We start from the raw sequence: 23,570 nt of genomic DNA on the forward strand, positions 1-23,570 counted from the left end.
ACCACGTGTACCTTTTCGATACTTGATTCTGCAATTGGGTGCCGAAGACATTAATATTAAGTAAATGTGGTCGAGAGTGACTGTCAAAGTTTGGGAATCACTTGTTATGTTGCTGTAAGTACCTATTATAGTTTATTATTATTCGTAAACAGTGATACTCAAATGGCACATCTTACATAACTGTAGATAAAAGGACATTAATCTGTTATGTAAAATTGTTACAACATAAATAGCAATAAGTAAAGAAAAAAAATCATTTAAATAAGTATTTACCTATACATATTCATTTTTCACATTTTTCGCCGTTTCCAATCTATGTACACTCTTTGGGCAACTAGTTGACAATGTTCACATGACATGACAAGTTCTTCTGAGGATCTACCCATCGTCGCCTTGATTAAACAAATTACTTGTTGGTATGAACAGCTCTGAGTGAACAGCCTTGTACAAAATATGTCTTGTTCGTATGTAGAGTTAGTTTCTTTTTAAATAGTTTATTTGGATTTAGGACACCTCCATAATAGGCACGTAGTTACCGTAGGTGGTTTACCGGGGTCCCTTAACCTTAATCAGTGGTATTTCATTTTATCTTCCCCACTGGTTCAATAATCTTGCACTGGGTCGTGGTCCACTATCATTTGCACCTGGGCCCTTGGTTTCCTAATTCTTAAGTACGCTGTATGCTAAGACGCTGGGCGCCGTGCATTTTTATTGCTCTAACACTCTTTGTATACCTTTCTTCACATTTTTAGGATGCTCCTTTATCCCTAAGGGTTATGGGATACTTTTTATGCCGGGATCGAATTCTAATTCGCGCGAAGCCGTTACCTAAAATTTTACTATCATAAAGGCGTCAGGTTTGTGTGAAGAGAGCAGTCTTTTAATCTACTAATCAGTATTCCTAGTGCGAATTAACGGGCTATAGTATATTTAAATCGAAACATTATAATTTTGTCAGCGCTCCGAGAACGTATTTGGGACTAAAATAAGAATAGTTTTTCATGTAACTTCGAATAGAATAGCGTGTAATCACAGCCAAACATATAGGATTGAAAACGGCAGCATGTGCCTCTTTTTGTACGTATGGTGTTGTCTTATAAATAGTAAATATGTTAATTTATTCTGTACGTATATTATACGATAATGCGTAAATTCCGGCTAGAAGTAGGTACTGGTTTTTAATATATTTTCACTGATAAATAACTGCATTATCTCTCGAGTGATAGTGAAAATGTTTAATTTTGGAAAGGATATCAATAAACTCATTAATAATTAAACGTAATATCATTTATTGAAATTATCACAACTGTACATTTAATTTCATATTTTTTAAAGCATCTGCATTGAATTTTTGTATAATAAATAGGTACATTACATCACATAAATATACATTCGTTGTTCCTGTATAAACTATTCTTGATTTCATTATAAAAGAGCATTTTATAGGCGTCACCAATAGCTTAATGTCCAATTTTTATTTCCTCCCATATTAAAAATTCTAGTTAAAGAAGCTGCTTTTTTAATTGATATGGCGGCAAAAGTATGTCGAAACAAGACTGCCAGTATCTAAACACTGCAGAATGCAGATTTAAATTTGATAACAGCTTCGCATGAATTAGGACGCAGACAAATATCCATGAATAACGAATAACCAATATCATACTAGGTAATTATTTTTCAATATCATCGAATAAGGTGGGTACTTCAATTCTGGTAAAGTAAGAGGCACGAGTCGTGAGCACACTCCTGATTGGTCGGCTTCACGTCCAACGCGCCAACGTGCAGCGCGATTGGTTCCTCAATCGATGCTCGTTTACACGTGCCATACACTTTTGTTCAATATGTACAAACGCGAGCTCTCCCACAGTGTTCATTTGTGCTCACGACTTGCGCCTCTTACTATAATGATTTCTATTTATATCTTGGCAAGCCATGAACAGTGGACTTAGTACAATAGTCGATAAACCGACCGAGACAGACTGTCTGACGGTCACCTAGATCTGTTTTAGGTTCTATGCACACGACGAATTTTATAAGGGCGACAACGCGCGCTAATTTTTTCAATCTATTATTTCCAATTAACCGCCATTTTCAATAAACGATCTTAATCGATTTTTTCAAACCATCGTGAAAATGGAGCAATCAGAACAAAGCTTTTTGAAATACCTATAAATGACTTAATTTAATTAGTTTAACCTCGAGATCGGATCGAAGATTGATAAAGATTGGGATCGTTTATAAAAAACAGCCGTAAACCGTGTTTACTGCGCGTTTTAATTATTTTTGAAGCGTGTGGTCAGCGACACGAACATTTGCATATAAAAGTACATAGTTAACGACTCTTATATTATTTGCGCTGTCGGTGCGTACAAAACACGCCGTCCCCGTCTGCAATCTTAGTATTTCTAGAACTTCTGAGGATTGTTGGCGTCTCGTGGCTGCACGTGGATCATGACCTTGATGCCGAGCCCCTGCCGCGCCACCTCGTACGCCTGCAGCGTGTCCTCCAGGGGGAAATGGTGCGTTACTAGCGGCTTCACGTTGATTTTACCACTTGCCACCATCGCGAGCGCTGTGGGGTAGCTGCAAGGCAAGTGTCCCATTATAGTAAATAAAGGAAAAAATAAAGGCATGAGTCGTGAGCATATTCGTGATTGGTTGATTTGACGTCCAACGCGTCGATATTTCCTGTGATTAGTTTCTCAATCGATGCTTGTTGTCTATTTCTCAAAGGTGCAGTACGGCTACTCTATCGTCCATTTCGTACATACGCGAGTTCGCCCTACCGTTATTATTCTGTACTCGTGACTTATTCCAGTAAAGCAAGTTTCAATATATGCTATACGATATGTATACTCACTCATTAACGTATCTGAAGATGCCCCTGATGTCGACCTCCCGCGCGAGAGCCCCCGCCAGCGGAACTGTCTGCTCCGGCGCACCCATACCCACCAACACCGCCACACCGCCTGACTTGGTCGCCTTCACACCAATGAATTAAAACTATTAGTGTAATAGGAACTTATTGTAACGTAAATATCTAATGACTTAAACATTTATTAATGTGCTGTTTGGGGAGACCAGGCGAGCGATAGCGGCACGAGTCCTGAGCACAATTGTCATTGGTCAGTTTGACGTCAAATACTTCGATATTTCGTGCCATTGGTTCCTAGATAGATGCTCGTTTACTATTGGACTCGCTGTACACTTTCTGCTCGCACTACTCGCCCCTAACTACTCTTCGCCTGTGCTGACGAATCGAGCCGCTATTTACATAATATACTTTTTAAAGTATTTTGATATTTAGTACAATAATCGTTTGGACATTGCTGGTTTAAAAATCCAAATTAAGCATTGCCTGAGTACTTTAGCCTTACCAATAAGGACAGCCGCACGGTGGCCTGCGCGCCGCTAGCGTCGAAGGACACGTCGGGGTGTCCGCCCAACAGCTCGTGCACGGCGCGCACCAGCTCGCCCTCGTTCGACTCGCGCGTCACCAACAACGTGTGGTCCGCGCCCATCTGACGCGCGAACTCTAGGCGAGACTCCAGAATATCTAGAAAGAACGGAACCAGCCTTTATATGAGGTATCGAATAGGGTGGTATAATTATATCTAGCGAGGAACAATAATCTCACGTCAATCGATACTTAAGAGACGCCACTCCACACAGTATGGATCAGGTTCTGTGACACTTTGCCGGACGTATATGTAAATATATAGGGCTGAAGAAAATGGTGTGCTAAAGTAGAAGCCTAGGTCCAGCAGTAGACTAATGAAAAGACTGAAATAGTGATGGTGAAAATATATTAAAAGCTTAATTCCTAGCCCAGAATTCCTTACATACCTGTAATAAGAACCTTGCTAGCTCCGAAAGCCTTGGCCGCCAGCATGGTGAGGAGACCGATGGGCCCGGCGCCGAGCACCAGCACTACGTGTCCCGCGCTGACGCCGCCGCGCCGGCACGCATGGATGCCTACCGATAGCGGCTCTAGCAGAGCGCCTTCTTCCATAGTCACGTGGTCTGGAAGTCTGAAGAAATAATAAACATCATAAACAAGATGTTGTGAATATGTTTGGGAGATTTGTAATTGGGTTACCTATAAAGCGCTCAATGAACTAGGATGCAATCTGGTACTTGCATAGACTAAAAAGCTATTATATCTGAATATTAATTATATTTCATCATTTCTTGGGGTTGTAAGCTAAATAGTGAGTGGAAAGCGTTTTATAGTGTGAAGATATAGCGCTAAACCCATCCAGTCTATAGGCTCAAATATTTGGTTTTTTACCAAAAGGTAACAAACGGATATCTAAAAGATGACAAACTGCAGAGCAGAGAAAAGAATTACCAAAAGGCTTAAGGCGACAAACGCCTACGGTAACTCACTCACTTGAAACAAAAATCTGCAGCGTGCTTGTAGTATCTGACGAGGTTGCCGTGCACAGGGGGCGTGGCGCAGAACTGCATGTCGGGGCAGAGGTGGTAGCGGCCGGTCTTGCAGAACTCGCAGTAGCGGCACGACACGCCCGGCTCGATCGCCACGCGGTCACCTACCTTCAGGGTCTTCACTTTAGAACCAACCTGGAACATTACAGTAATTGTAAGTAGGTGCTAAATGAAGGAAAGGACGAGGGTTTGAATCAAAATTCCGAAAATATAATCCTATTTACATTAGCTGTATAATACGGTAACTGTCAAATATTTTGTTACAACTTGTGAAACAGACCCATAATCTGTGATGTTTGTAAGTTTCATTATCGAACACATAAGCGAAAACTAAAGATGGTGTTAATTTCTTACTTTGACATGTTCACGTTAATTTCTGTTATCGGACCTTATGTAAACATTTATTATTTGCTTGCCTTGAACACTTGTCTTGTAATAAGGATTATTCGTTTTACGTCTTCCCTCATAAAGATTTCTAACGTTACGTCTTAGCGAGTAGGTTGATACTGTATTAAGTAGTCGTTTCCGGAAATATAAATAAGTCTAACTTCTAAGGCGGTGACCCCACTCTTCACGCAATCTTTTTCATGGAGGCGAAAACGCCAGCAAAAGCTACTTTTATAATAAAATGCCACTAAAATTGTTAATTCCCTGTATATAAATCCTAAAGTACACGTCATTTTAATTTGCAACCACCATTATTAGGTAGACAATTTAATAAAGGATATGTATGTATCTGCATTAACACAAATTCACACTGACATCTTTTATCCCCGTAGGGGTAGGCAGAGGCGCAAGTGACGCACTCACTTCCCGCCGTGTGTATTCCATGCCTTGATATTATGATGGGGCCGAGCTTATCGCCATATCGGGCCTCATGATGTAATAGGGGACAAGCCCATCGCCAATTCGGGCACAAATTCCAGACTTCGGGCAGTTACTGATTAAAAACGTAATATCACTTTGCCCGATCCAGTCGTTTCGTATAACCACGTCATTGAGGCAGTCAAAGTATGTAGATAGAAATTGACTGAAAAATTCAGAATGAATTCAGAATACTTTATACTACTGCTTTGTTAGCTATGTAAATGTAACTTGCTGTAGGATCTTTTATTATCTTGCTATTTGTTACAATAAGCAGTCATGGTCGTTTTAATAGAAAACCGTTATGCAATGTCCCTTCATAATAGTTTCGTTTTAAACCAATAGGTTGTCATGACCTTTAGTTTACAAAAGGCAAATTTTCGTTTCAATTGAATATTTAAAATCGAGATTTATGTTTACAACCATGCTAGTTACAATAAATTTTAAAAAAATAAGAATAATCTTGATTCACGCCGCTATTTTTGAAATACCTATATATTAAAATAAAAAAATAAGGTTTAATAACAATATGAAGGAAAATATTTTTAACTGAATAATTAATATAATTTGAATATCATTTGAATTTATACCCGCAGGCTAACGACCTTGCGCATTCGTTTCATACATTTAAGACGTGCAAGTTACAGGTGGAAATAGATTTACGAATAATTTCCTTAAAAAAATTATTTTAGATCTTTTTGAAAAAAAATGATACCTAAATATTCCTTATTATATTGTCAATCTAATAGAGTTGGTTACAAATTAAAATGATGTGTACTTTATGAAGAGAGATGCACAGAATCCACAATTGTAGTGGCATTTACATTATAAAATTAAAACCACTATAAAAACCGAATAATACTTTTATTTCAATGTCTAACATTCGCGTAAACAGGAGAAATCATTACGTAACGATATCCACATTATAACAAAACATTAAGGAACTAAAAATAACATACTGCAAAGATGTGATGTTTACTTTTCTTTCTATATGTAATATGAATTTCGAATTGATAGCCTCTAAAAATACGGTTAACTTGCCGTTTTGTTGGGGGTAGTCTAAGTCAGTTGTTAATATTGAGAATCCGAGAGGAAATAAGGTAAGAACTGTATCCAAACATACCGCATACCTCTTATCAGATGTTGTGCAATTTAAACTGTTATCAGTTTCAACTAAATAATAACCGCAATAAAGATACTGGTTCTCGACTTTACAGTATGCATAATTGATAATCTACATTTATATGAGAGAGTGTTTCCACTGAGTTGGAGAGCAAATATTGCTAAAATATATCGTATTGTTTATGTATAAGTATAATATTATGCATATTCGCCTGACATAATATGTATTCTAGGAAGTAAAAATAAAATTGTGTCGTCCCCGCAGGCAATTCTCGTGCGCTAGGTCTCAACACCAAATTCACCATGCCAATGGGAGGACATTTTTCATTTTAGTATAAACCTCATGGTTGCCAATTCACATTGACACCTACGAAGGCTCGCGAACATTTTCTGACCTTCTCTTCTCCCATCCTAAGAGGGTTCCTTCTCCTTCCCACATACTTCCTTCCCCATATATCCAATCCCAACTTTCCTCCAAACCCCTGCAGACGCTAAGTTGGGGGATTCCAGTATCGCATTTGCAGGCTTCCCCTCGCACTGAATGCGGGGTCCGGTACACAAAAAAATAAAAATAAAACCTATGGTGCGCATCTCAGTCGTGGAGCTTGTGAAAATGTCCGAGAGAGGACCTAAAGCTATATAAAATCTCGTCGTTTCGAGATATATTTAGTTCGTGAGGTTATTTTTGCATTAAATAGATACAAACGTCACTCGTAGACTTTAGTCACGTTTACGTACAATTTTATAATTCTTTCATTGCCCGGAATTGTGGTAATGGATTTTTTTTTCTAGCTATTTACTTCTAAACATTTGCTTGAAGTATTATGATAGTAAATTGGTATGGATATATTTGGTTACAATTATGTTATTATTACGTTATTTATTCAAGTTAAAAGAATGACAATATCCACGCCGTTAATCGTTGTTAATATTTAGTTTAATAACAATATGCTTAATTGGTTTTTATGTTTATGAGCTATTGTTTGATTAATGAATGAATAAGAATGTTGAATTCCTACAGGGTTGATGTAAGTAATTCAGTCTTTTTTTGGACAGAAATAAACTTCTGAGCATTTCGAGAAATATAGATGTCCTAAAACAACCAGAATCAGCTAGCTATAAGTCGAAATCATCGAATCTTTAAAAAATAAAAATACAGTGATAACACAACACTTTCGATCGTTACATCATCTAGGTCACCGAAGCCAAATGAAGTTCAAGGTAGGTTGACGTGACGTAGACACACGGGTGTGTGCGCACGCGCTTAGACACACCTACCACGAGTCGAGTGGTCGAAATGTCAAGTGACAGGATACGGCGACCTTGAATTACTAGTCTTAGCGGCTTGTTTTGCGCAGTTTGCAAGTTAATTAGTACGACATTGGACATAGTTTGATGACAGCGCCAAAATATCTTACAATGTTATAAATTGTACACCGAAAACTAAGCTAAATTAGCTTAGCTCACATCGTTGAGATGTTTACTTCAGGTTCTCCTCCTAACGAGCAAACTTTCTTGAGCATTTGTTTCATACATTTACAACATATGTCGGGGCTCATACGCCGTAAATGTATGAATATCCAACAAATTACATCAAAAAAATATTTTTTTTCTTTTGAAAAATTGTTCTATCGAATAGTGTTGGTTGCTAATTAAAATTATATGAACTTTAGGAAATTAAAAATAATACAGGAAATTAAAAATTTTGTTTCATTACAAATTTAAAACAACCAAACTAAAGATAAAATGTTGTAGAAATATGATGTTCAATCTTTTTTCTAAGTATATGTATTATAAAATTCGAATAAATAGTTTCTAAAAATAGGGTTAGAGTGCTGATTTTATGGGGGCATTGCCTTAATTGACAATAAGCAACAACATTCAAGGAAGGAAAAAAAATGTAAACAAACACACTCCTACCTACTAACGTTATAAGCACTGCATTTATTGTAATTGTAAGATTTGCGGAGCTACAGATGTTGTAACCTACTTTTACCATTTACTTTTTCCTTCCCTATTGTGAGTATAGGTAATTACTTACCCGTAAAAACAAGTTCGATTGAAGTGTGGTCAAGTTTAGTTAGTTTAATGATTACGTCACATTTATTTTTCTCTTTCCTATATCTCAGACAACTTTCAATGCAAGTTTAATAATCATGTACCCTGATCCTCGATCAGTATCCCTCACCTTAGCGACGACCCCGGAAGCCTCATGGCCCATGATCATGGGCTCCTTGAGTACGAAGTGGCCGCACGCGCCGCTCTGCCAGTAGTGGACGTCCGACCCACAGATGCCCACGCACGCCATGTGCAACAACACCTCTGGACGGAGAAACAACTCAATAAGATCAGCCGTGTCACATTAGGTTGGGTTAGGTTAAAAAAAAGTTTCTAACGGCCAGTTCTTTTCATTAACAGGCAGTTTCTGTTCTTTTTCTTAAATCGAATATTTCCGTTAGTGTTATAACAACTCTTATGGAGCTGTTATTTTTATTTTTACAGTTCGAAAAGAAATTAACTGTTTTTTAATGTTAGGTATTCCGACTTATTCTAAGTTATACCTTTTTATGCATAACAAGTACTTACCATCTTCAGCTATTTCAGGTATTGGTGTTTGTACCTGGGAAACGAAAGCGAAATTGTAATAAAGGAAACGAAAACGAGATTGTGAATTGTAATATCATTCCACACTGCCTGAGGACCTTTTTTGATGGTATGTTTCTGACGGTCAGCAATAGTTTAAAGATAAAAAGGAGAAATATGTTGGGATCCAGCAATATTATTGAGCTTATAAAACGCAGATGTATAAAATGCATTACTTCGTATCAGTTCTTTTACTTCATGATCATCAGCCACATAAAGTCCACTACTGAACATACATAGGCCTCTCCTAAAGATCTGTAGCTAGCCTGCATCGCGTACATACCTACATAATATTGTTCTTCAAGCAGAAAATGAACATAGTAGGTACTTAGGGAAGTGTAGATGCAACTTAGTTTCGCTCCTAAGCGCGATATCGCCTGAGATAATGTAAAATTAAGGTCAGCATCTTAAGATAATCGCTATTTAATAAATCTACTTATATTGACAATCGACATAAGTTTAAATGACATCTTAAGTCACAATATGTGACCGTTTGCGATAAGTGTATTTTGTTTACGCAACAGCGCGGACTCATCTGAGAACTTGAGCTTGGTTTATAAAATAGTTCCATATTCATAGACGTTATTTACAGCAATGCTCCGTCCATAGGTAAATAACGTCTATGAATGAGGGGGTAAATGTCTACTTGAGATTTTACCTAAAACTGAGATTGATTTACGGTACTTAGTAAAAGTAGTATACTCACGCCTTGCAAGGAAATAATTGCTGTTTAACGTTTTCTGTTGCAAATACCTATTAGTAGTAATTTGTAAGGACCAACATATCAGATAAGTATATATCAATTGAATAAAATGTAATCCGTTTTTATTATTTAAAAATAAGATAATACCCTTGTAAATTACGACCTAATGATTGAGTACCTTTAAAGTATGTAGATATCGAACTTTACGAGCCAATTTATATACAATGACTAGGGTATTATGGAATCTTATCTTAATCTTAATTATAAATGCGAAAGTTTGTGAAAATGTTTGTATGTAAGAAGTAAACGCAGGAACAACTGAACGGATTTGAATAAAATTTGGTACTAGGGTAGACCATGTCCTGAATGAATTCAATTTATAGACATACATAGACTAAACTTATCCTGGTAATTTGCTCCCATGGAAAATGTATTTTTACAATATGAATTGTTAAGTAGATGGCAATGGCATCGTATAGTGGTTTACAGACTTTTGTAGCGGGAGGTGCTTTTTACACTGGTGAGGCGCAAACATCCTAGTAAAACTAATATAAATTCATGAAATCCGCATCAAAATTGTTAAAATAAAACGATCAATTTTCGGGAGAAAATTATATTATAACAACCGCGAAAAAATCCATTAAATAGTTTTATTTTAATGTGTAACAATTGCGTAAACACTGTCTCTTTTTCGCACACGCAGCATTAAAGCTTGTGATATTCGGTGCCGTCACAGTTTGCTAGTCTTATTTGACAGATACCTCCTCCACCAAATTACAAAGCTTTATAATCAATTATTTTTGCATGGATTTTGAGAATTCTTTTTCGTTAGAATATGGATTAGTAAACATTTTTAATAAACGTATTTTTATAAAAGTAGTCTCTATTATTGTATTCATTTTATTTTTACCTTCTCTGAATACGTATCGTAAATAGTAACTGGTGAATTTGTTTGTTATTCTCAATTAGTTTTAGTATGCTAATTTTACAGACTGATTAGTATTGTTTAGCTAACGTCTCTTATCTGTACATAATAACATTTGAAAGACACTGGCGCCGGATATGAGCTATAAGTACAAATATTTGTATGCAGCATGCTTTAGTGGCAGGGCACTTAGTGGGTTTTCAACCGTGAACTTGTAGGTTCGATTTTCAAGTCAAACGTCTAAAATTGGTGCAATTTCGAATTGAAAAACAGTTGAGTTGTGCGGATTTGTAATTTGTGGAAAGCTTGTCAAATGTTTCGAAATTAACGCAATTACAAAATAACTATATACCAATGGCGAAAAGAGAAATTTTCTGAAATGGAACTCAACACAACATACCTACAGGTGCTAATATTCATAATACGGTCTGCAAATCACTAGATTCTTCATAAAGGAAGCCGGCAGGAATCGGGTTATATGGACCCTTCGCAACTGCTGTATACTTAACCTCCTTATTCATAGACGTTATTTATCTAAGGATGGAGCATTGCTGTGATAACAAGTCTCGTTTCTCAGTGCTGAAGGCATTGCGGCCTTCATAGTGCGTAAACATAGGGCCGTTGTGATTGGCTAATATTGAGATACAACTTGAACTAGTTTGCTGCCAGATAAACAAACGAAGCTGAGAAACAGACTTGTTATAACAGCAATGCTCCGTCCTTTAATAAATAACGTCTATGAATAAGGGGGTTAATCTTTTTTTAATCTTTATTAAAAGTGTTTTGTCGTATGTTTACAACTGTTCCATACGATTTGATTAGTGCCTTCACTTCAAAGGTTACATGTGATAATAGAGGAAGCCACATAAACATGTAAACACACATTATATGGATACTAAGATTTAGAGCTATCAACTAATTTATCTCTGTTATCGGTCAAAGGGCATGGCTATCTAATAGTGATAACTATATTCTTCGTATTCAAACCATGACAGTGAAAAGGGATCATAGTATCATCATAGCCGGTTGTCACTATTGTTACAGATAAGTATGTAATCTACTGTTATATTATAAACTATACTTAGGGGAAAGCCGGGCAAAGTGAATACCCCAGGCAAAGCGAATAGTCCCCACTACTTCTAAATTATTCGTTCGACGCTCATCACTCCACCGTAGTGGCGTTCCGCCATCTTGGTTTAGTGCGCGGCAAATACTTGAGCAGGAGGCACCGTCGCGTGGCACCCGCAGAGGGGAGATTTGTGTTTTCGTGAAAAAAGATTGATTTTACAAGGTTAGTATATTGATTTTATTTTCAGTCTTATTAGTTCTTGATCTTCACAAATATTCAAATTCAGTACCATGTCAAAGTAGGTTTTTATTGTATCTTTCACAGAAGTTTAGAATTATTCTTTTTTGTACAAATTTTGTTTACCTCAAAAGTTACCTAGTCGGGCAAAGAGAATAGGGCAAAGTGAATATGGTATCCACTTTGCCCGCCATTTGTTATTATTGACTTGTGATTTCATCATGTTGTTTATTTGTTTCAGATGGTTAATAAATATAAAAAAAAACTAAACAAGGGTCGTGGGATGAGAATGTCATGAAAACGGCTATCAATTTGTGCAAAGCTGGGGAATCCATAAAGAGCACAGCTAAAAAGTATGGGTTGGCCTATGCAACCTTGTACAGACACGTCAAAACCGGCATCACTACTCCAAAATTGGGTCGATTTCGTCCTGTTTTTAATGAAGATCAGGAGATGGAGTTATTGACATATCTGAAGGATATGGATGTTGTATTTTTTGGCCTAACTCGAGACGAGTTCAAAAATTTGGCATTCATATACGCTAAAAAAAATAATTTGAAGTATCCGAAAAACTGGGACAAGTACGAAAAAGCAGGAGATGACTGGTTATCGTCATTTTTGTCTCGCCATAATCAAATTTCCCTGAGGACTCCAGAAGCAACATCGGTTGCAAGGGCTAAAGGATTTAACAGACGTGAAGTTGGACGTTTTTATGAAAACCTTGAAGCTTTGACTGCAAAACATGACATTGATGCATCTAGATTGTACAACATGGATGAGACAGGTATATCGACAACCACCAATAAGCCACCTAAAGTGCTATCAACGAAAGGAAAGAAACAAGTTGGCATAATTGCCAGTGCAGAACGTGGTCAATTAACTACGGTCATCGGTTGCTGTAATGCCGCTGGTTCGTTTCTCCCACCATTCTTAATTTTTGCCAGGAAGAAGATGCAACCTAGACTACTTGATGGTGCGCCACCTGGCACTCAAGGAACCTGTACTCCAAATGGTTGGACTTCAGGAGAGGTATTTCTTGATTGGATGCGTTTCTTCGTGGAACATGTTCGGCCTACACCTGAGAAAAAGATACTTCTACTATTGGACAACCATGAGAGCCATAAGTATTATCCAGCTTTGGATTACGCTAGCAAGAACAACATCGTAATCTTATCCTTGGCTCCACATACAACGCATAAGATGCAGCCCATGGATGTAGCCGTTTACGGCCCATTAAAAACATATTTTGAAAGGGAGGTAAATGCTTTCCAAAAATCTCACCCTGGACGCATTATAAATCAATACGATGTGGCCAGACTGCTATCACCGGCTTTTCTGAAATGTGCAGTAGCTATAAATGCCGTTCATGGTTTTAAAAAACCTGGTATTTGGCCAGTGAATAAATATGCTTTTGGTGACGAAGATTTCGAACCAGCCGATGTGATTGCAGGCACATCTAACATGAATATTGGCACAGAAGGTACAAGCTCACCAGAAAGGATTGATATTCCAGGATCTCTTGCAGAAACTTCTTCAACCCCTTTACCTTCACTTTTTCAAGAATTTGTTCCACCAAATCCAGTGGATCCTCTAGTAGAAATAATTTCACCTCCAAACAGAGCTACCCCTTCTGAGCTTGAAGCCCTTGTTGCGCCAATTACAGACTCTTTTAAAACACCTGAAAAGATTACTAGCGAGGTTGGATGTACACCTCCACCTGAACCAGAACCTGGATGTGCCCTAATTGTCTCCGCTGTTGAGCCCGATGTAGCTATAAATGCTCAGAAAATTGACACGACCGAGATGACCGAGACCGAAGAAAATTCTCAACGAAATACAAGCCGTGATAAATCACCAGATCCGGAACCTGGATGTTCAACCTCCCACTATAGTCCTTTGCTTTTGAGACCTATACCAAACCCTGCCAAACCAATGACCACTCGTAAACGGAAACTACAAAAATCTGAAATATTAACGAGTACGCCGATCAAGGAAGACCAAAAGCAGAAATTTGAGAAAAATAAAGTTAAGAAGGTTAATAAAGGACTGAATGATAAATCAATAAAAGTTCCTTTTAAGACTGTTCCTAAGAAAACCAAGACTGACAAGAATAAGAAAAAAGCTAAACAGCCAAAGAAAATTAAAGAATTTAAGGATATTTTATGCTTTTTTTGCGGCGAAATTTACATTGAAGAAGATGATAATCCTATTGAAGATTGGATTCGATGTGATATTTGTCAACAATGGTGTCACGAAGAATGTTCCGCATTCGATGGCACGGAAGGGTATATTTGTGATAACTGCCAATCTTAATTTTCTAATTATTTAAGTTCAAGTTATGTTTTTTTTTCAGTTTATTAAGTTTGTTACTCTCGTTTCCAGAGTTATTAACATGAGTATTCACTTTTCCCGAGTACTGTATCCGCTTTACCCAGGGGTCCGGGCAAAGCGAATACTTTCGTACTTTTTTGAATTTTATTTCCAGTTAATATTTGTTTAATTATTTAAGTTAATTGATGACAGTATTTGTAAGAGCAATTAATAAAGACTGATTAGTACTAGTTATTTTGTTTTTATACCTTATACCTTTTCTGCTATAACCTTAAATATCTTAAGGTATCCACTTTGCCCGGCCTTCCCCTATATTACAAAAAATGTAGTAAAAATAAAAAGGAAATGTTTGTGAGTTTGTAGATTCGTAGAAGCTAATCTCTGGAAATACTGAACATCATATTTTTTTTTTAACTTTTAGATATTCCGGGATGGACCGTTTTATCCCGGAAAATATTTACTTATCTCGGATAAACCTTTGCACGTGAGCGTAGCTGCAGGTAAAACCTAGTCAAAAATAAAGAAAAAAAGTAGACGTCGAATGGAGAATTCATTTCATCCAATAAAAATTAACATTCTTTGTATACCTACCTATTAAGAATTCGACTTTTACACATAACTTCTGATTATAGTGCTTTAAATACTATTAGACTAATCTTAAAATACTATTAGACAATAATAATTTCTCAAGAGTACGAGTAGGTATTATATTCCATGATTTTAATCTTAATCACATTGCCTCCATGCAATACTTATATCTGTAATTAATTTTAACGCTTACTTTATTGTTACGAAGCCGGCCATAGATATAACAACTGTTTTTTTTAATTACATATATACTGCACCCTAAAAACAATATTAATAATGTCTTATAACAATATATCTCGAAACGAACCTAGCAACTCTCAGTTCTCAGACTATTGGACTTCCACTAGATTAGGCAAGCCGCGTTACGATAACCTATCGCTTATCTTCGAAATTAGAAGGAAAAATATGAAATATACACATAAATATAATTGATCTATAAGTAACCATGAACTTGACATTGAATTCCTTATTTATGAATAATTTAGTCGCAACTCAAACTTCTGCAAACGGGAATTGAAGCCATGACCTTTGTTTTAATCGGTTATTCACCCGACACTCCATACAAAATGGATAACGACTTTCGTTCATTCATCAGCTGTTATCGTCCCATTGTAGGAGAAGATTCCTACAGTTATGAATAAAAAATATTAATTATATTATTATACATAAAAAATTATGAAAAATATTATTTCTTATGTTTACGCGAATGTTAGACATTGAAAATATAACTATTAAGTCCCCCCCGTGACCATGAAGGCTGCAAAGTCTTCAAAACGTCGAGAAAAATAGTTTTATTTACGAAGAGAAAAACTAATATTGAATATTACTTTGTACACTATTCCTATTTAATACCGATAAGTGATAAGAATAAATTAACCACACACGTTTCACACAGCAATACAATTTTTTATCTGATCACTAAAGAGAACGACCGAAAAAATAAATACCTATAGAAATAAATATTTGCTGGCAATCATTTGTATTTTTTTCACATACAAAACATAAATAAAAAAAAGACGTAAATACGTTCACGGTTCGCTGCACTTAGTAAATAATATACGCGGGTATTATTTGATATAATACTCACTATCTACATACTGAAATACATATATAATTATTAAATACTAAGTAATGAGTACTCACCAATTGTAAATCTTTTGGTTTATATAAAATTGCGGTTAGGTTATCGGCAGACATGGTCACGCGTGCGCGATGGCGGACTGTCGGCGTGGTACTGTCAATTGTGTTACTAGACTGTCCTAACTCCTACAATCATAATATTATATAAAGGAGGTGTGTCTGTCCGTAAATATGTATGCGGTATTTTTGTCCGCCGCATTCCACGAGATTTTTATTAGAATTTCACCACGGAACGGATGAATGAATGAATGAAATGTATGACGGGAAGAATAAATAGTCAGAAGCCCCGTGGTTACCACAAATTACTTGTCAACTATAAGCGCTATTAAGAAAATTTCGTTCATTAAAATATTCTGAACGACCGAGAGGCATTTGCCAGACGTCATATTTTTGGGCATCTCTTCACTTACCATCAGGTGCAGTGAGGCTACGTTGTTCTGCCCTTGATAAAACAAATACTTAATTAAAATTTAATTAACAAACGAAGGAATGTAATGTCATAATTACGTTAATATTCCACTGTTATAATTTTATATTTGTTGTGATCTATCGAAGTTAGTAATCAATTAAACGATTTATATTTTTGTTATGCAGGTAGATCAAAAAAAATGTTGTTCACAGGTAGATATATCGATCGTCATTATAAGCAAATCAACAGATCCTCCTAAAGATATTTTTTCTTTATCTCCTACATTTTACATTACGAGTAGGTACAATTTTATCATTTTCCTCACATCGCATAATAACTAACAGTCAAAGTGACAACGCAGGTACTTACTGATTAAGTTAATTATTACTGTTACGTGGTTATCGCCAAAAGCCATTTGCATATAGCATTATTACTAAAGTGTTGCTACCGGCTCAATCGGCTAATAATATTCCCACGGTACCTTTACTTAAAAACCAATATGTTTCTCCAGTAATTGGTCTATCCGTAGGCTAAATTTCATCTAAATCCGTTCAGCGGTTTTTACATTTACTTCTAACATCCAAACACATCTCACAAACTTTCGCATTTATATTAGTAAGATTCGATTACACAATGCGGCTCATGGATGCTGTGCAGCTGTTCAATGGAAGGGTCCTTCGACTGGCACGCGTTCCCGCCATTAGGGTCATACTTTCCCTCACTGTATGGTTTTTTATAACCCTCGGTTTACGTATTGATTTCTCGATAGAGACTGACATATCAAGGGTATTGGCTCGAAAAGTAATATTATTTAACGTGATACATTATATTCAGTGGTAGAGGAGGTCCGTGCTGTTCAAGTTTGTTATTTATAATATGTAGGATTTTTGGTATAAACATGCCAGGAGAATGAATGCCCCATTCATTGTCTAACATCTTTAGACACACATAGAAAAACTAATAAAATAATAAGTATTTTTTGTTTTATAATTCGAACACTTATAAAACAAAAAATACTTTCCTAACATGTCATTAAATAATTCTAATTATTATTATATTAAATACAAATTATTAAAAAAACTAATTTAATAGATTTAGGTCTATTTTAATTTAAGAACAATATTTACACATTATAAAAATAATAAATCATTATTATTATTTAATAAATAGCATTAAATGTTTTAATAAACAAAAAAAACACCGTTTTAAATAGCCAATTTGCCCGAACACAAATTCAAGTGTTACGGGATTACCTTGATGATAAATGCTTTCGTAAAGTGGTCATGCACAGCATGGCCAACTCCCTATTAATCGTTTTCAAATAACTCGATTTGTAAGTTGGACATCTATACCACATTTAATCCTAGTCCAATTGACTGGATACATCCTGCCTACCCAAGGCGGTCTATCAATGCTGGTTACAACCCAAAAATATATACATTAAATTCATTAACCTTTATTAAATTTAGATGAATTAAATTAGGAATATAAATAAAGATTTATTAAATCATTGTAGGTATAAATCAATCACCATTTCATTTTTTCTTTAATTGATAAATAATTATTAATATAAAGGTCAAAGAGATTAAAACGGGTAAAAGGTAACTATGTTATCGGTGTTGAAATAAGCTGGTAGTTGCTATGTAAATAAGAAAATTCTTCACTATTAACCTAGAGACTAATGCCAGCACCTGTCTACAATATATTATTATTTGTTACCAGTCTTTCGAAGTAAATAACAGTCTTTCATTGCTTAAAAGTTAACACTATGTATGAAAAAAAATATATAATTCTGGAGTACCAAGATAATTTTTTGGTCAATGACCTATTGTAAAAAAAAACAGATAAAAGCATAATAAAACATTGCACAGTCGAAAACATGAGAGAAGTGTCTTTGATTGCGAATGAATTTAGGCTGGAAGTTATACCGAAACTACACCCCAAAACATCAGTCTCAGCCGTCCCGTCGACGCCGTGAGCGTCCTTCGATGCGCGAATACTTCTGAGTCTCCCCACATTCGGAGACGACCCGTACTACGGCACGGCGCGGCGCAGGGGTGGCGGCGGAGGACGACAAGGCATTCCTTACCGAAGAAACCCGCTTGGAACCCACAGAAAATGCCTAGTCGTCTCCAATGTACCGAAGATCGTCACCGCAGAGTTTTAGTTTTTTTTTTTTTTTTTATTGGGATTGTCGTAGATTGGATTGATTGTATAATATAGTGGTAGGGACTCGGCGTGGCGATCGCCCAACGCTTTCCATCTTTCCGGGCACCACAACGTCGCGTCGGGTCGCATGGCTGATGTTTTCGACATTACTGGCCAGTCGCTTCTTCAAGCTCCTGTGGTAGTGGTAAAGACTAAAGACTGCACTTTCTTCTGAAAACAAAAAAAAGTATTCATCGGATGTTGTATTCAAGAATAATTTTTTCCTTAACCGTCAAAATAAAAATGATATCTTAGTTTATTAGCCAAATGATGACACGTATGCTGGCTTTTTATCATATTATTATGGCGCAAATATAGTATTATCACAGTTATTTTCCATATCTTTTCTCTTTAATTCAATTGCGTAATTGATAAACATTTTTATCACAGTTATGTTTGAGTAAAACAATTTGGACCGCATATTTATGTTTTGTTATTTTCCATTATCTTTGAAAAGCACCACAAATATCAACAGAATAGGGTTAAATATTTGCAAAAATCTTGCTATCTGTAATGAAATTTTTAGACTACACCACTATGAAAATATGCTTATAATTTAGGTACCTTAAATTTATAAGATTTAGGCAGGAACCCAAAGTCAAAAGGTGGTCTTAATAAAAGATAATAAACGTCTTTGTCTTACGAATTAAAACTAATAAAAACAAAACATTTAAATAAAAATAGTTATATTATCCATAATGTATTAGATAATGTAATGTGCGTCTGCGCTATGTTTACATAATATTAATGTTTGATTTCGACATTAAAAAAACATTAAAAAGATATTATTACAACGATATATTCATAAGGGTACAGTCACAAACAACAAATCTACATAATTTGGATGTCGGAATAAAATAGAAACTTTTAAAATCAAGTGTCAGAAATAAAAAAAAGACATAAACTTAAACCTTCCGTTTTTGTTTTTTGTTAGTAAGGAATAGACCCAACATAACACTACTGTTTAAGGTAGTGTTATATCCACTTTGCACTATTGATTGCCCAATCTACATGTTCGTGCTGTTTGTCATAAGGAGTTCTGTTATATAAGTACCATTAGAGGCCGTGACCAGGCAAGGAATATGCTTGACCATAGTTACTCACCTCATCTCATCCTCAAACACATCACTAACATGACTTATATAAGTACCTACTTACACAGTCATTCGGTTCATTAGAGTTTTAATTAGATTATAAGCAAAAACACTTCAACCGTAATAATTATGACTCCATAATTGCATATACTTGTATGGGGATGTATAACCATCAGATTAACATTTAAAAAAGAGAATTTAATTTCACATGTATTGTGTATATCATCCTAATTTATCCACACAAAACTGGACTGTTATAATGTTATTCTGAATACAGTAGTAATAACTAAATCACTATGCGTTCCGGAATATATATTTTAATATCTCCATTGTTGGTAGCGAGTAGTTCGGTGGCGCCGACGCATTTGCTGGTGTCGCGTGTGGGGCCGTGTTACGATGGCCCGAAGCCCCTCATATCAGTGCAGGAGCTCAGCATCATGACGAAGACTTATGACTCCACGCTCACTGGCATCATAAACATCACTGAAGATATTCCGGATGGATGGTCTGTTAAGGTAAAGGTTCCAGTGTTAGGAATAAGCGATGGGAATAATTATTTTAAAGCTTTTGGCACATGATACTTAATAGTACTTAAGTAGGTGTCTTGTTTTGAATTCTTTAAAATAAATATAATATAGCAGTTGTAATTTTATGTTATTTTTAATTTTATTCATTTAGGAAAAGAAACAATTGTACACCACAAATAAAGTATACAGTATGATATAAAGTACGGGGAAATGACCAATCCACACCATTTTCTATGAATTCTACATAGGTAATGTTATTAAACAATGTTAGGAGGTTACGTATCGTTAGGTTTTAATTTTCCTTTATATTAGTTCACACTTTAATTACAATGAATAATCCATATACTTAGCAGTGGATTACGATAATTCACGAAATCGGTCAAATGTGATTATTTTAATGTGGATACAGATGAGACAAGTTATGTTTATATTTTGTTTATAGTCAAAGATCATTTCAGGCGACGATGCAAAAATGTCAAGATATAAGGAATGTAGAGACATGTGACTATTTCAAGTCGTTCTACCTGGTGAGGAGCGGCTGCGGCGCGGACAGTGACGAGGATAGAGAGATGTATTCCCTGCTGTTTCATTATACCGCGCCCAGGTATATACAATAGGGGACCGGCCTATGCTTGATTTTGTACATTATTCTATTTGTAATGGTTAATAATACGAAATAGAAGCACTCCTGCGAAACTGCATAAAAATTGGTCAAAAAATGAGCGAGTAATTCATATTTAAAATATTGTAATGTGCAGAAGTGGGCGCGATGTGGGGATATCGCTTCATTTCTTTCTTTCGTACGCGTCGTAATTCCCGATGACGTCACATGTGGGTATTTCGTCTCTTTTCTGTTTCAACCCCTTCCAACGAAATTCAAAGACTTATAACTTGTTGATTTTTTTCCGGATTTTAATAATTCCTTCTGTGTCATACTTAATTTATATTATGTAAATATTTGATAATAGTAAAGAACAAAAATGAGTCCGGTACCCTATTCACGAAATACACACACACACGCACAATATGGTGAATTCCTTTATGTTTTTTCATTTCAATTATAAATGAAAAAAATTGAGAAGTTATAAATAGGTAAATGCAAACACGCAAATAGGCACAAGTATACTTAAACTACTATTATCTCCGAAAAGTGCAGTGGTCTAATATTTCATGAAAGAAATACACAGGGCAGGGCGATGCCGCAAGTGACACAGTACAATATAAAAATGAGATTCCTAAAAGATAAAGTACAAGGGCTTCTTTCCAGAATATCGTGTCCACTACGCGCGGGGACACACAAACTGAACCACTACCCAGTTTTCACGGAGGATAACTATCTTACCGTGTATGAAGCGAAGATATCCACCAGCGTGTTCGGATACACCTTCAGACTTGACGGCGCTGGAGCAGATGGACGTAAGGTGGGATAATATTGGACTTAATATTTGTCATAGCATACTCAGGGAATGCCGCGGGGAATAAAAAATATGAAAAAGAATTGTAGGTATTGATTCTTTGATTATACCTAACCGATTTTCATTTTTATTCTGATAACGCTAAAGTGGTATAGTAAACAAGAAGACCGGCTTGCCAAAGACACTTCTAAGAGCATAAAGTATAGAAAAGTAGTCGCTACATATAATTCACGCAGAATACAAACACAGAAATATCAAATTTGCACGACAGTCGTTACCGGCAGTCGCTCGCAAACCGTTGTATCGCAAATCGTAGTGTATTAATCCATTCTCGCATTCTATTGATTTTACAGCAGTATCTAAATTAGTGACAACGATGTAATAAATTTATGATTTAATAAATGTTCTATATTCCAGATATTCTGCGTAGATGCCTACTTGCAGCTCGTGTACCTGCGCCCTCACAATTGGCTCGCCAAAAATGGCACGAATAAAAACAACACACACAATTCAAAGGAAGATGACTGATGGACATACAAACGTTATTTTAATCATTTTAATACTTTATTTTTAAGTTTCAACTGCGAGAACTAATCACTAACTAGACGTGAATTTAAATTCTTTACTTGCCAATACTTGTTTAGTTACCCAGATTAAAGCCGAAACAAAATGTATGAAAATGGACCTTGAGGTATCGCCTTAAGTACGTTTTCGCAACCCATCCCGTGCAGTCTGTTTAAACTTGATGATAAGCACCTATAATTGGTAGAAATTACCTTATCACAATTGACAATATGTTTTCTCATTTTGATTTAAAGAACTGTATTGCAACTATGTTCCAATAACTAATATAACTAAATATCTTCCCAGTTATCAATTATGACGATTGTATTCCTAACCTCATTTTTATTTTCTCAAATTCCGATAATTCTTTTACAAGTACGAAACTACGTTACCTCAGAAGATCATAGATTGTAGGCTAGATTTCGGTGGCCTCCGAGTTTTACTCGCTAGGATCAGCGAGCAGGACCTAGTTATAAATAAAAGAAGAAAACCATATAAAAATATTATTTATTCATCCCATCCCCACAGCCCGTTACTCTCTCTGATCGTCTCTCTATTATCCCTGCGCTGTCTCGTCACTGCGCTCGCCTCTCCCTTCGCAATCGCCTTCTTCCTGTCCATTTTCTTCTGCCGTATTTCTAAATTCTTCTTTACCTGCTGCTTAACTACCTCAGGAGCAATGGTACTGGCAGAAGTATAAGTTCGCATTGACCTCACGTCAGACAAAGCCTTCTCTATCATGGCCAGTCTGAATTTTTGTGAATTTCTGTCGAGTTCTGAAATGTTATCTCGGTGTTCGGAAATGTTCTCTTGTTCTTCAATGTTCTTATTATGATCCAGATTGTTCTGTTCGTTATTTTGTTGGTTGTTAGCTGGCACGAGTGTTGGTATTTCTTCGTCATCGGTTGCCGACTTTTGGTCAATTTTAGTAAGTGTTACAGTTTTTGCCGTGATTTGCTTTAGCGCTGATTTTTCATCATGTTCGATTGATTGTTCCACCTAAAATTAAAATGATTATTAACATTTATTACGCTTCATAATAAACCACATTCAATAGTTTTAATTTATTAGTAATATTTTTAGCCTTAATAGTGTTTTATACGTATTCATCGGCTACGCATTGTGAAATTCTTATGTGAACTGTGCGCTTCTTTATGCACTTAACTATCTTCTACTATAATATAACAATTATTATTTAAAATTATATTGTTAAGATATTTGTATCAGTCCGAATACTGGCCAGCGTAAAAAAGGCGCGAAACTCGATACAGCGAAGTTTGTC

At 36.0% G+C, this 23,570-nt stretch overlaps 4 protein-coding genes and 1 long non-coding RNA gene across 6 annotated transcripts in view; 2 read left to right on the plus strand and 3 right to left on the minus strand.

Moving 5' to 3' along the window:
• LOC115448301 lies at positions 1-22,781 on the plus strand. Of its 2 annotated transcripts, XM_037436534.1 has the most exons (6): positions 1-114; positions 20,122-20,297; positions 20,752-20,913; positions 21,577-21,730; positions 22,142-22,280; positions 22,424-22,781. In XM_037436534.1, exons 2-5 carry the CDS (start codon positions 20,281-20,283, stop codon positions 22,250-22,252), a joined length of 444 nt encoding a protein of 147 aa, XP_037292431.1. In that variant the 5' UTR covers positions 1-114; positions 20,122-20,280; the 3' UTR covers positions 22,253-22,280; positions 22,424-22,781. The 2 variants fall into 2 exon arrangements, with proteins under 2 accessions (XP_037292431.1, XP_037292430.1); XM_037436533.1 differs by lacking the exon at positions 1-114 and having other exon boundaries at positions 19,948-20,297; positions 20,768-20,913.
• On the minus strand, positions 1,273-16,202 carry LOC115448307 (sorbitol dehydrogenase). Its single transcript, XM_030175702.2, has 8 exons — positions 16,075-16,202; positions 9,022-9,055; positions 8,624-8,757; positions 4,394-4,584; positions 3,847-4,031; positions 3,378-3,556; positions 2,861-2,982; positions 1,273-2,583 (listed from the first exon to the last, which is right to left on the minus strand). Exons 1-8 carry the CDS (start codon positions 16,126-16,128, stop codon positions 2,406-2,408), a joined length of 1,077 nt encoding a protein of 358 aa, XP_030031562.1. The 5' UTR covers positions 16,129-16,202; the 3' UTR covers positions 1,273-2,405.
• Positions 11,339-14,750, plus strand: LOC119188654. The gene is made up of 2 exons (XM_037436530.1): positions 11,339-11,997; positions 12,254-14,750. Exon 2 carries the CDS (start codon positions 12,307-12,309, stop codon positions 14,323-14,325), a length of 2,019 nt encoding a protein of 672 aa, XP_037292427.1. The 5' UTR covers positions 11,339-11,997; positions 12,254-12,306; the 3' UTR covers positions 14,326-14,750.
• LOC119188657 lies at positions 18,622-22,146 on the minus strand. Its single transcript, XR_005112005.1, has 3 exons — positions 21,652-22,146; positions 19,253-20,289; positions 18,622-18,859 (listed from the first exon to the last, which is right to left on the minus strand). It is a non-coding gene; the product is annotated as an uncharacterized LOC119188657 (long non-coding RNA).
• LOC115448312 (serine/threonine-protein kinase RIO2) overlaps positions 22,778-23,570 on the minus strand; it is a 6,234-nt gene continuing 5,441 nt past the window's right edge. Inside the window, exon 8 of the mRNA XM_030175710.2 lies at positions 22,778-23,287. Coding sequence (XP_030031570.1) covers positions 22,796-23,287 — 492 coding nt within the window. The 3' untranslated portion in view covers positions 22,778-22,795. The remainder of the gene's footprint in view (positions 23,288-23,570) is intronic.

This window comes from Manduca sexta, chromosome 8 (genome assembly GCF_014839805.1).
Source record: "Manduca sexta isolate Smith_Timp_Sample1 chromosome 8, JHU_Msex_v1.0, whole genome shotgun sequence".
NCBI classification, from domain to species: Eukaryota; Metazoa; Arthropoda; class Insecta; order Lepidoptera; family Sphingidae; genus Manduca; species Manduca sexta.

What these genes read in the sequence shown, in the direction of transcription:
- LOC115448301 (XM_037436533.1), top strand. Translation starts at nt 20,079, where the DNA reads ATGCGTTCCGGAATATATATTTTAATATCTCCATTGTTGGTAGCGAGT. An exon ending in CGGATGGATGGTCTGTTAAG is followed by an intron (nt 20,298 to 20,767) that starts GTAAAGGTTCCA and finishes AGATCATTTCAG; the next exon opens with GCGACGATGCAAAAATGTCA. An exon ending in TTTCATTATACCGCGCCCAG is followed by an intron (nt 20,914 to 21,576) that starts GTATATACAATA and finishes GCTTCTTTCCAG; the next exon opens with AATATCGTGTCCACTACGCG.
- LOC119188654 (XM_037436530.1), top strand. Translation starts at nt 12,307, where the DNA reads ATGAAAACGGCTATCAATTTGTGCAAAGCTGGGGAATCCATAAAGAGC.
- LOC115448307 (XM_030175702.2), bottom strand. Translation starts at nt 16,128, where the DNA reads ATGTCTGCCGATAACCTAACCGCAATTTTATATAAACCAAAAGATTTA. An exon ending in GCTGCAGATTTTTGTTTCAA is followed by an intron (nt 4,032 to 4,393) that starts GTGAGTGAGTTA and finishes TTATTTCTTCAG; the next exon opens with ACTTCCAGACCACGTGACTA. An exon ending in TAGCAAGGTTCTTATTACAG is followed by an intron (nt 3,557 to 3,846) that starts GTATGTAAGGAA and finishes CGTTCTTTCTAG; the next exon opens with ATATTCTGGAGTCTCGCCTA.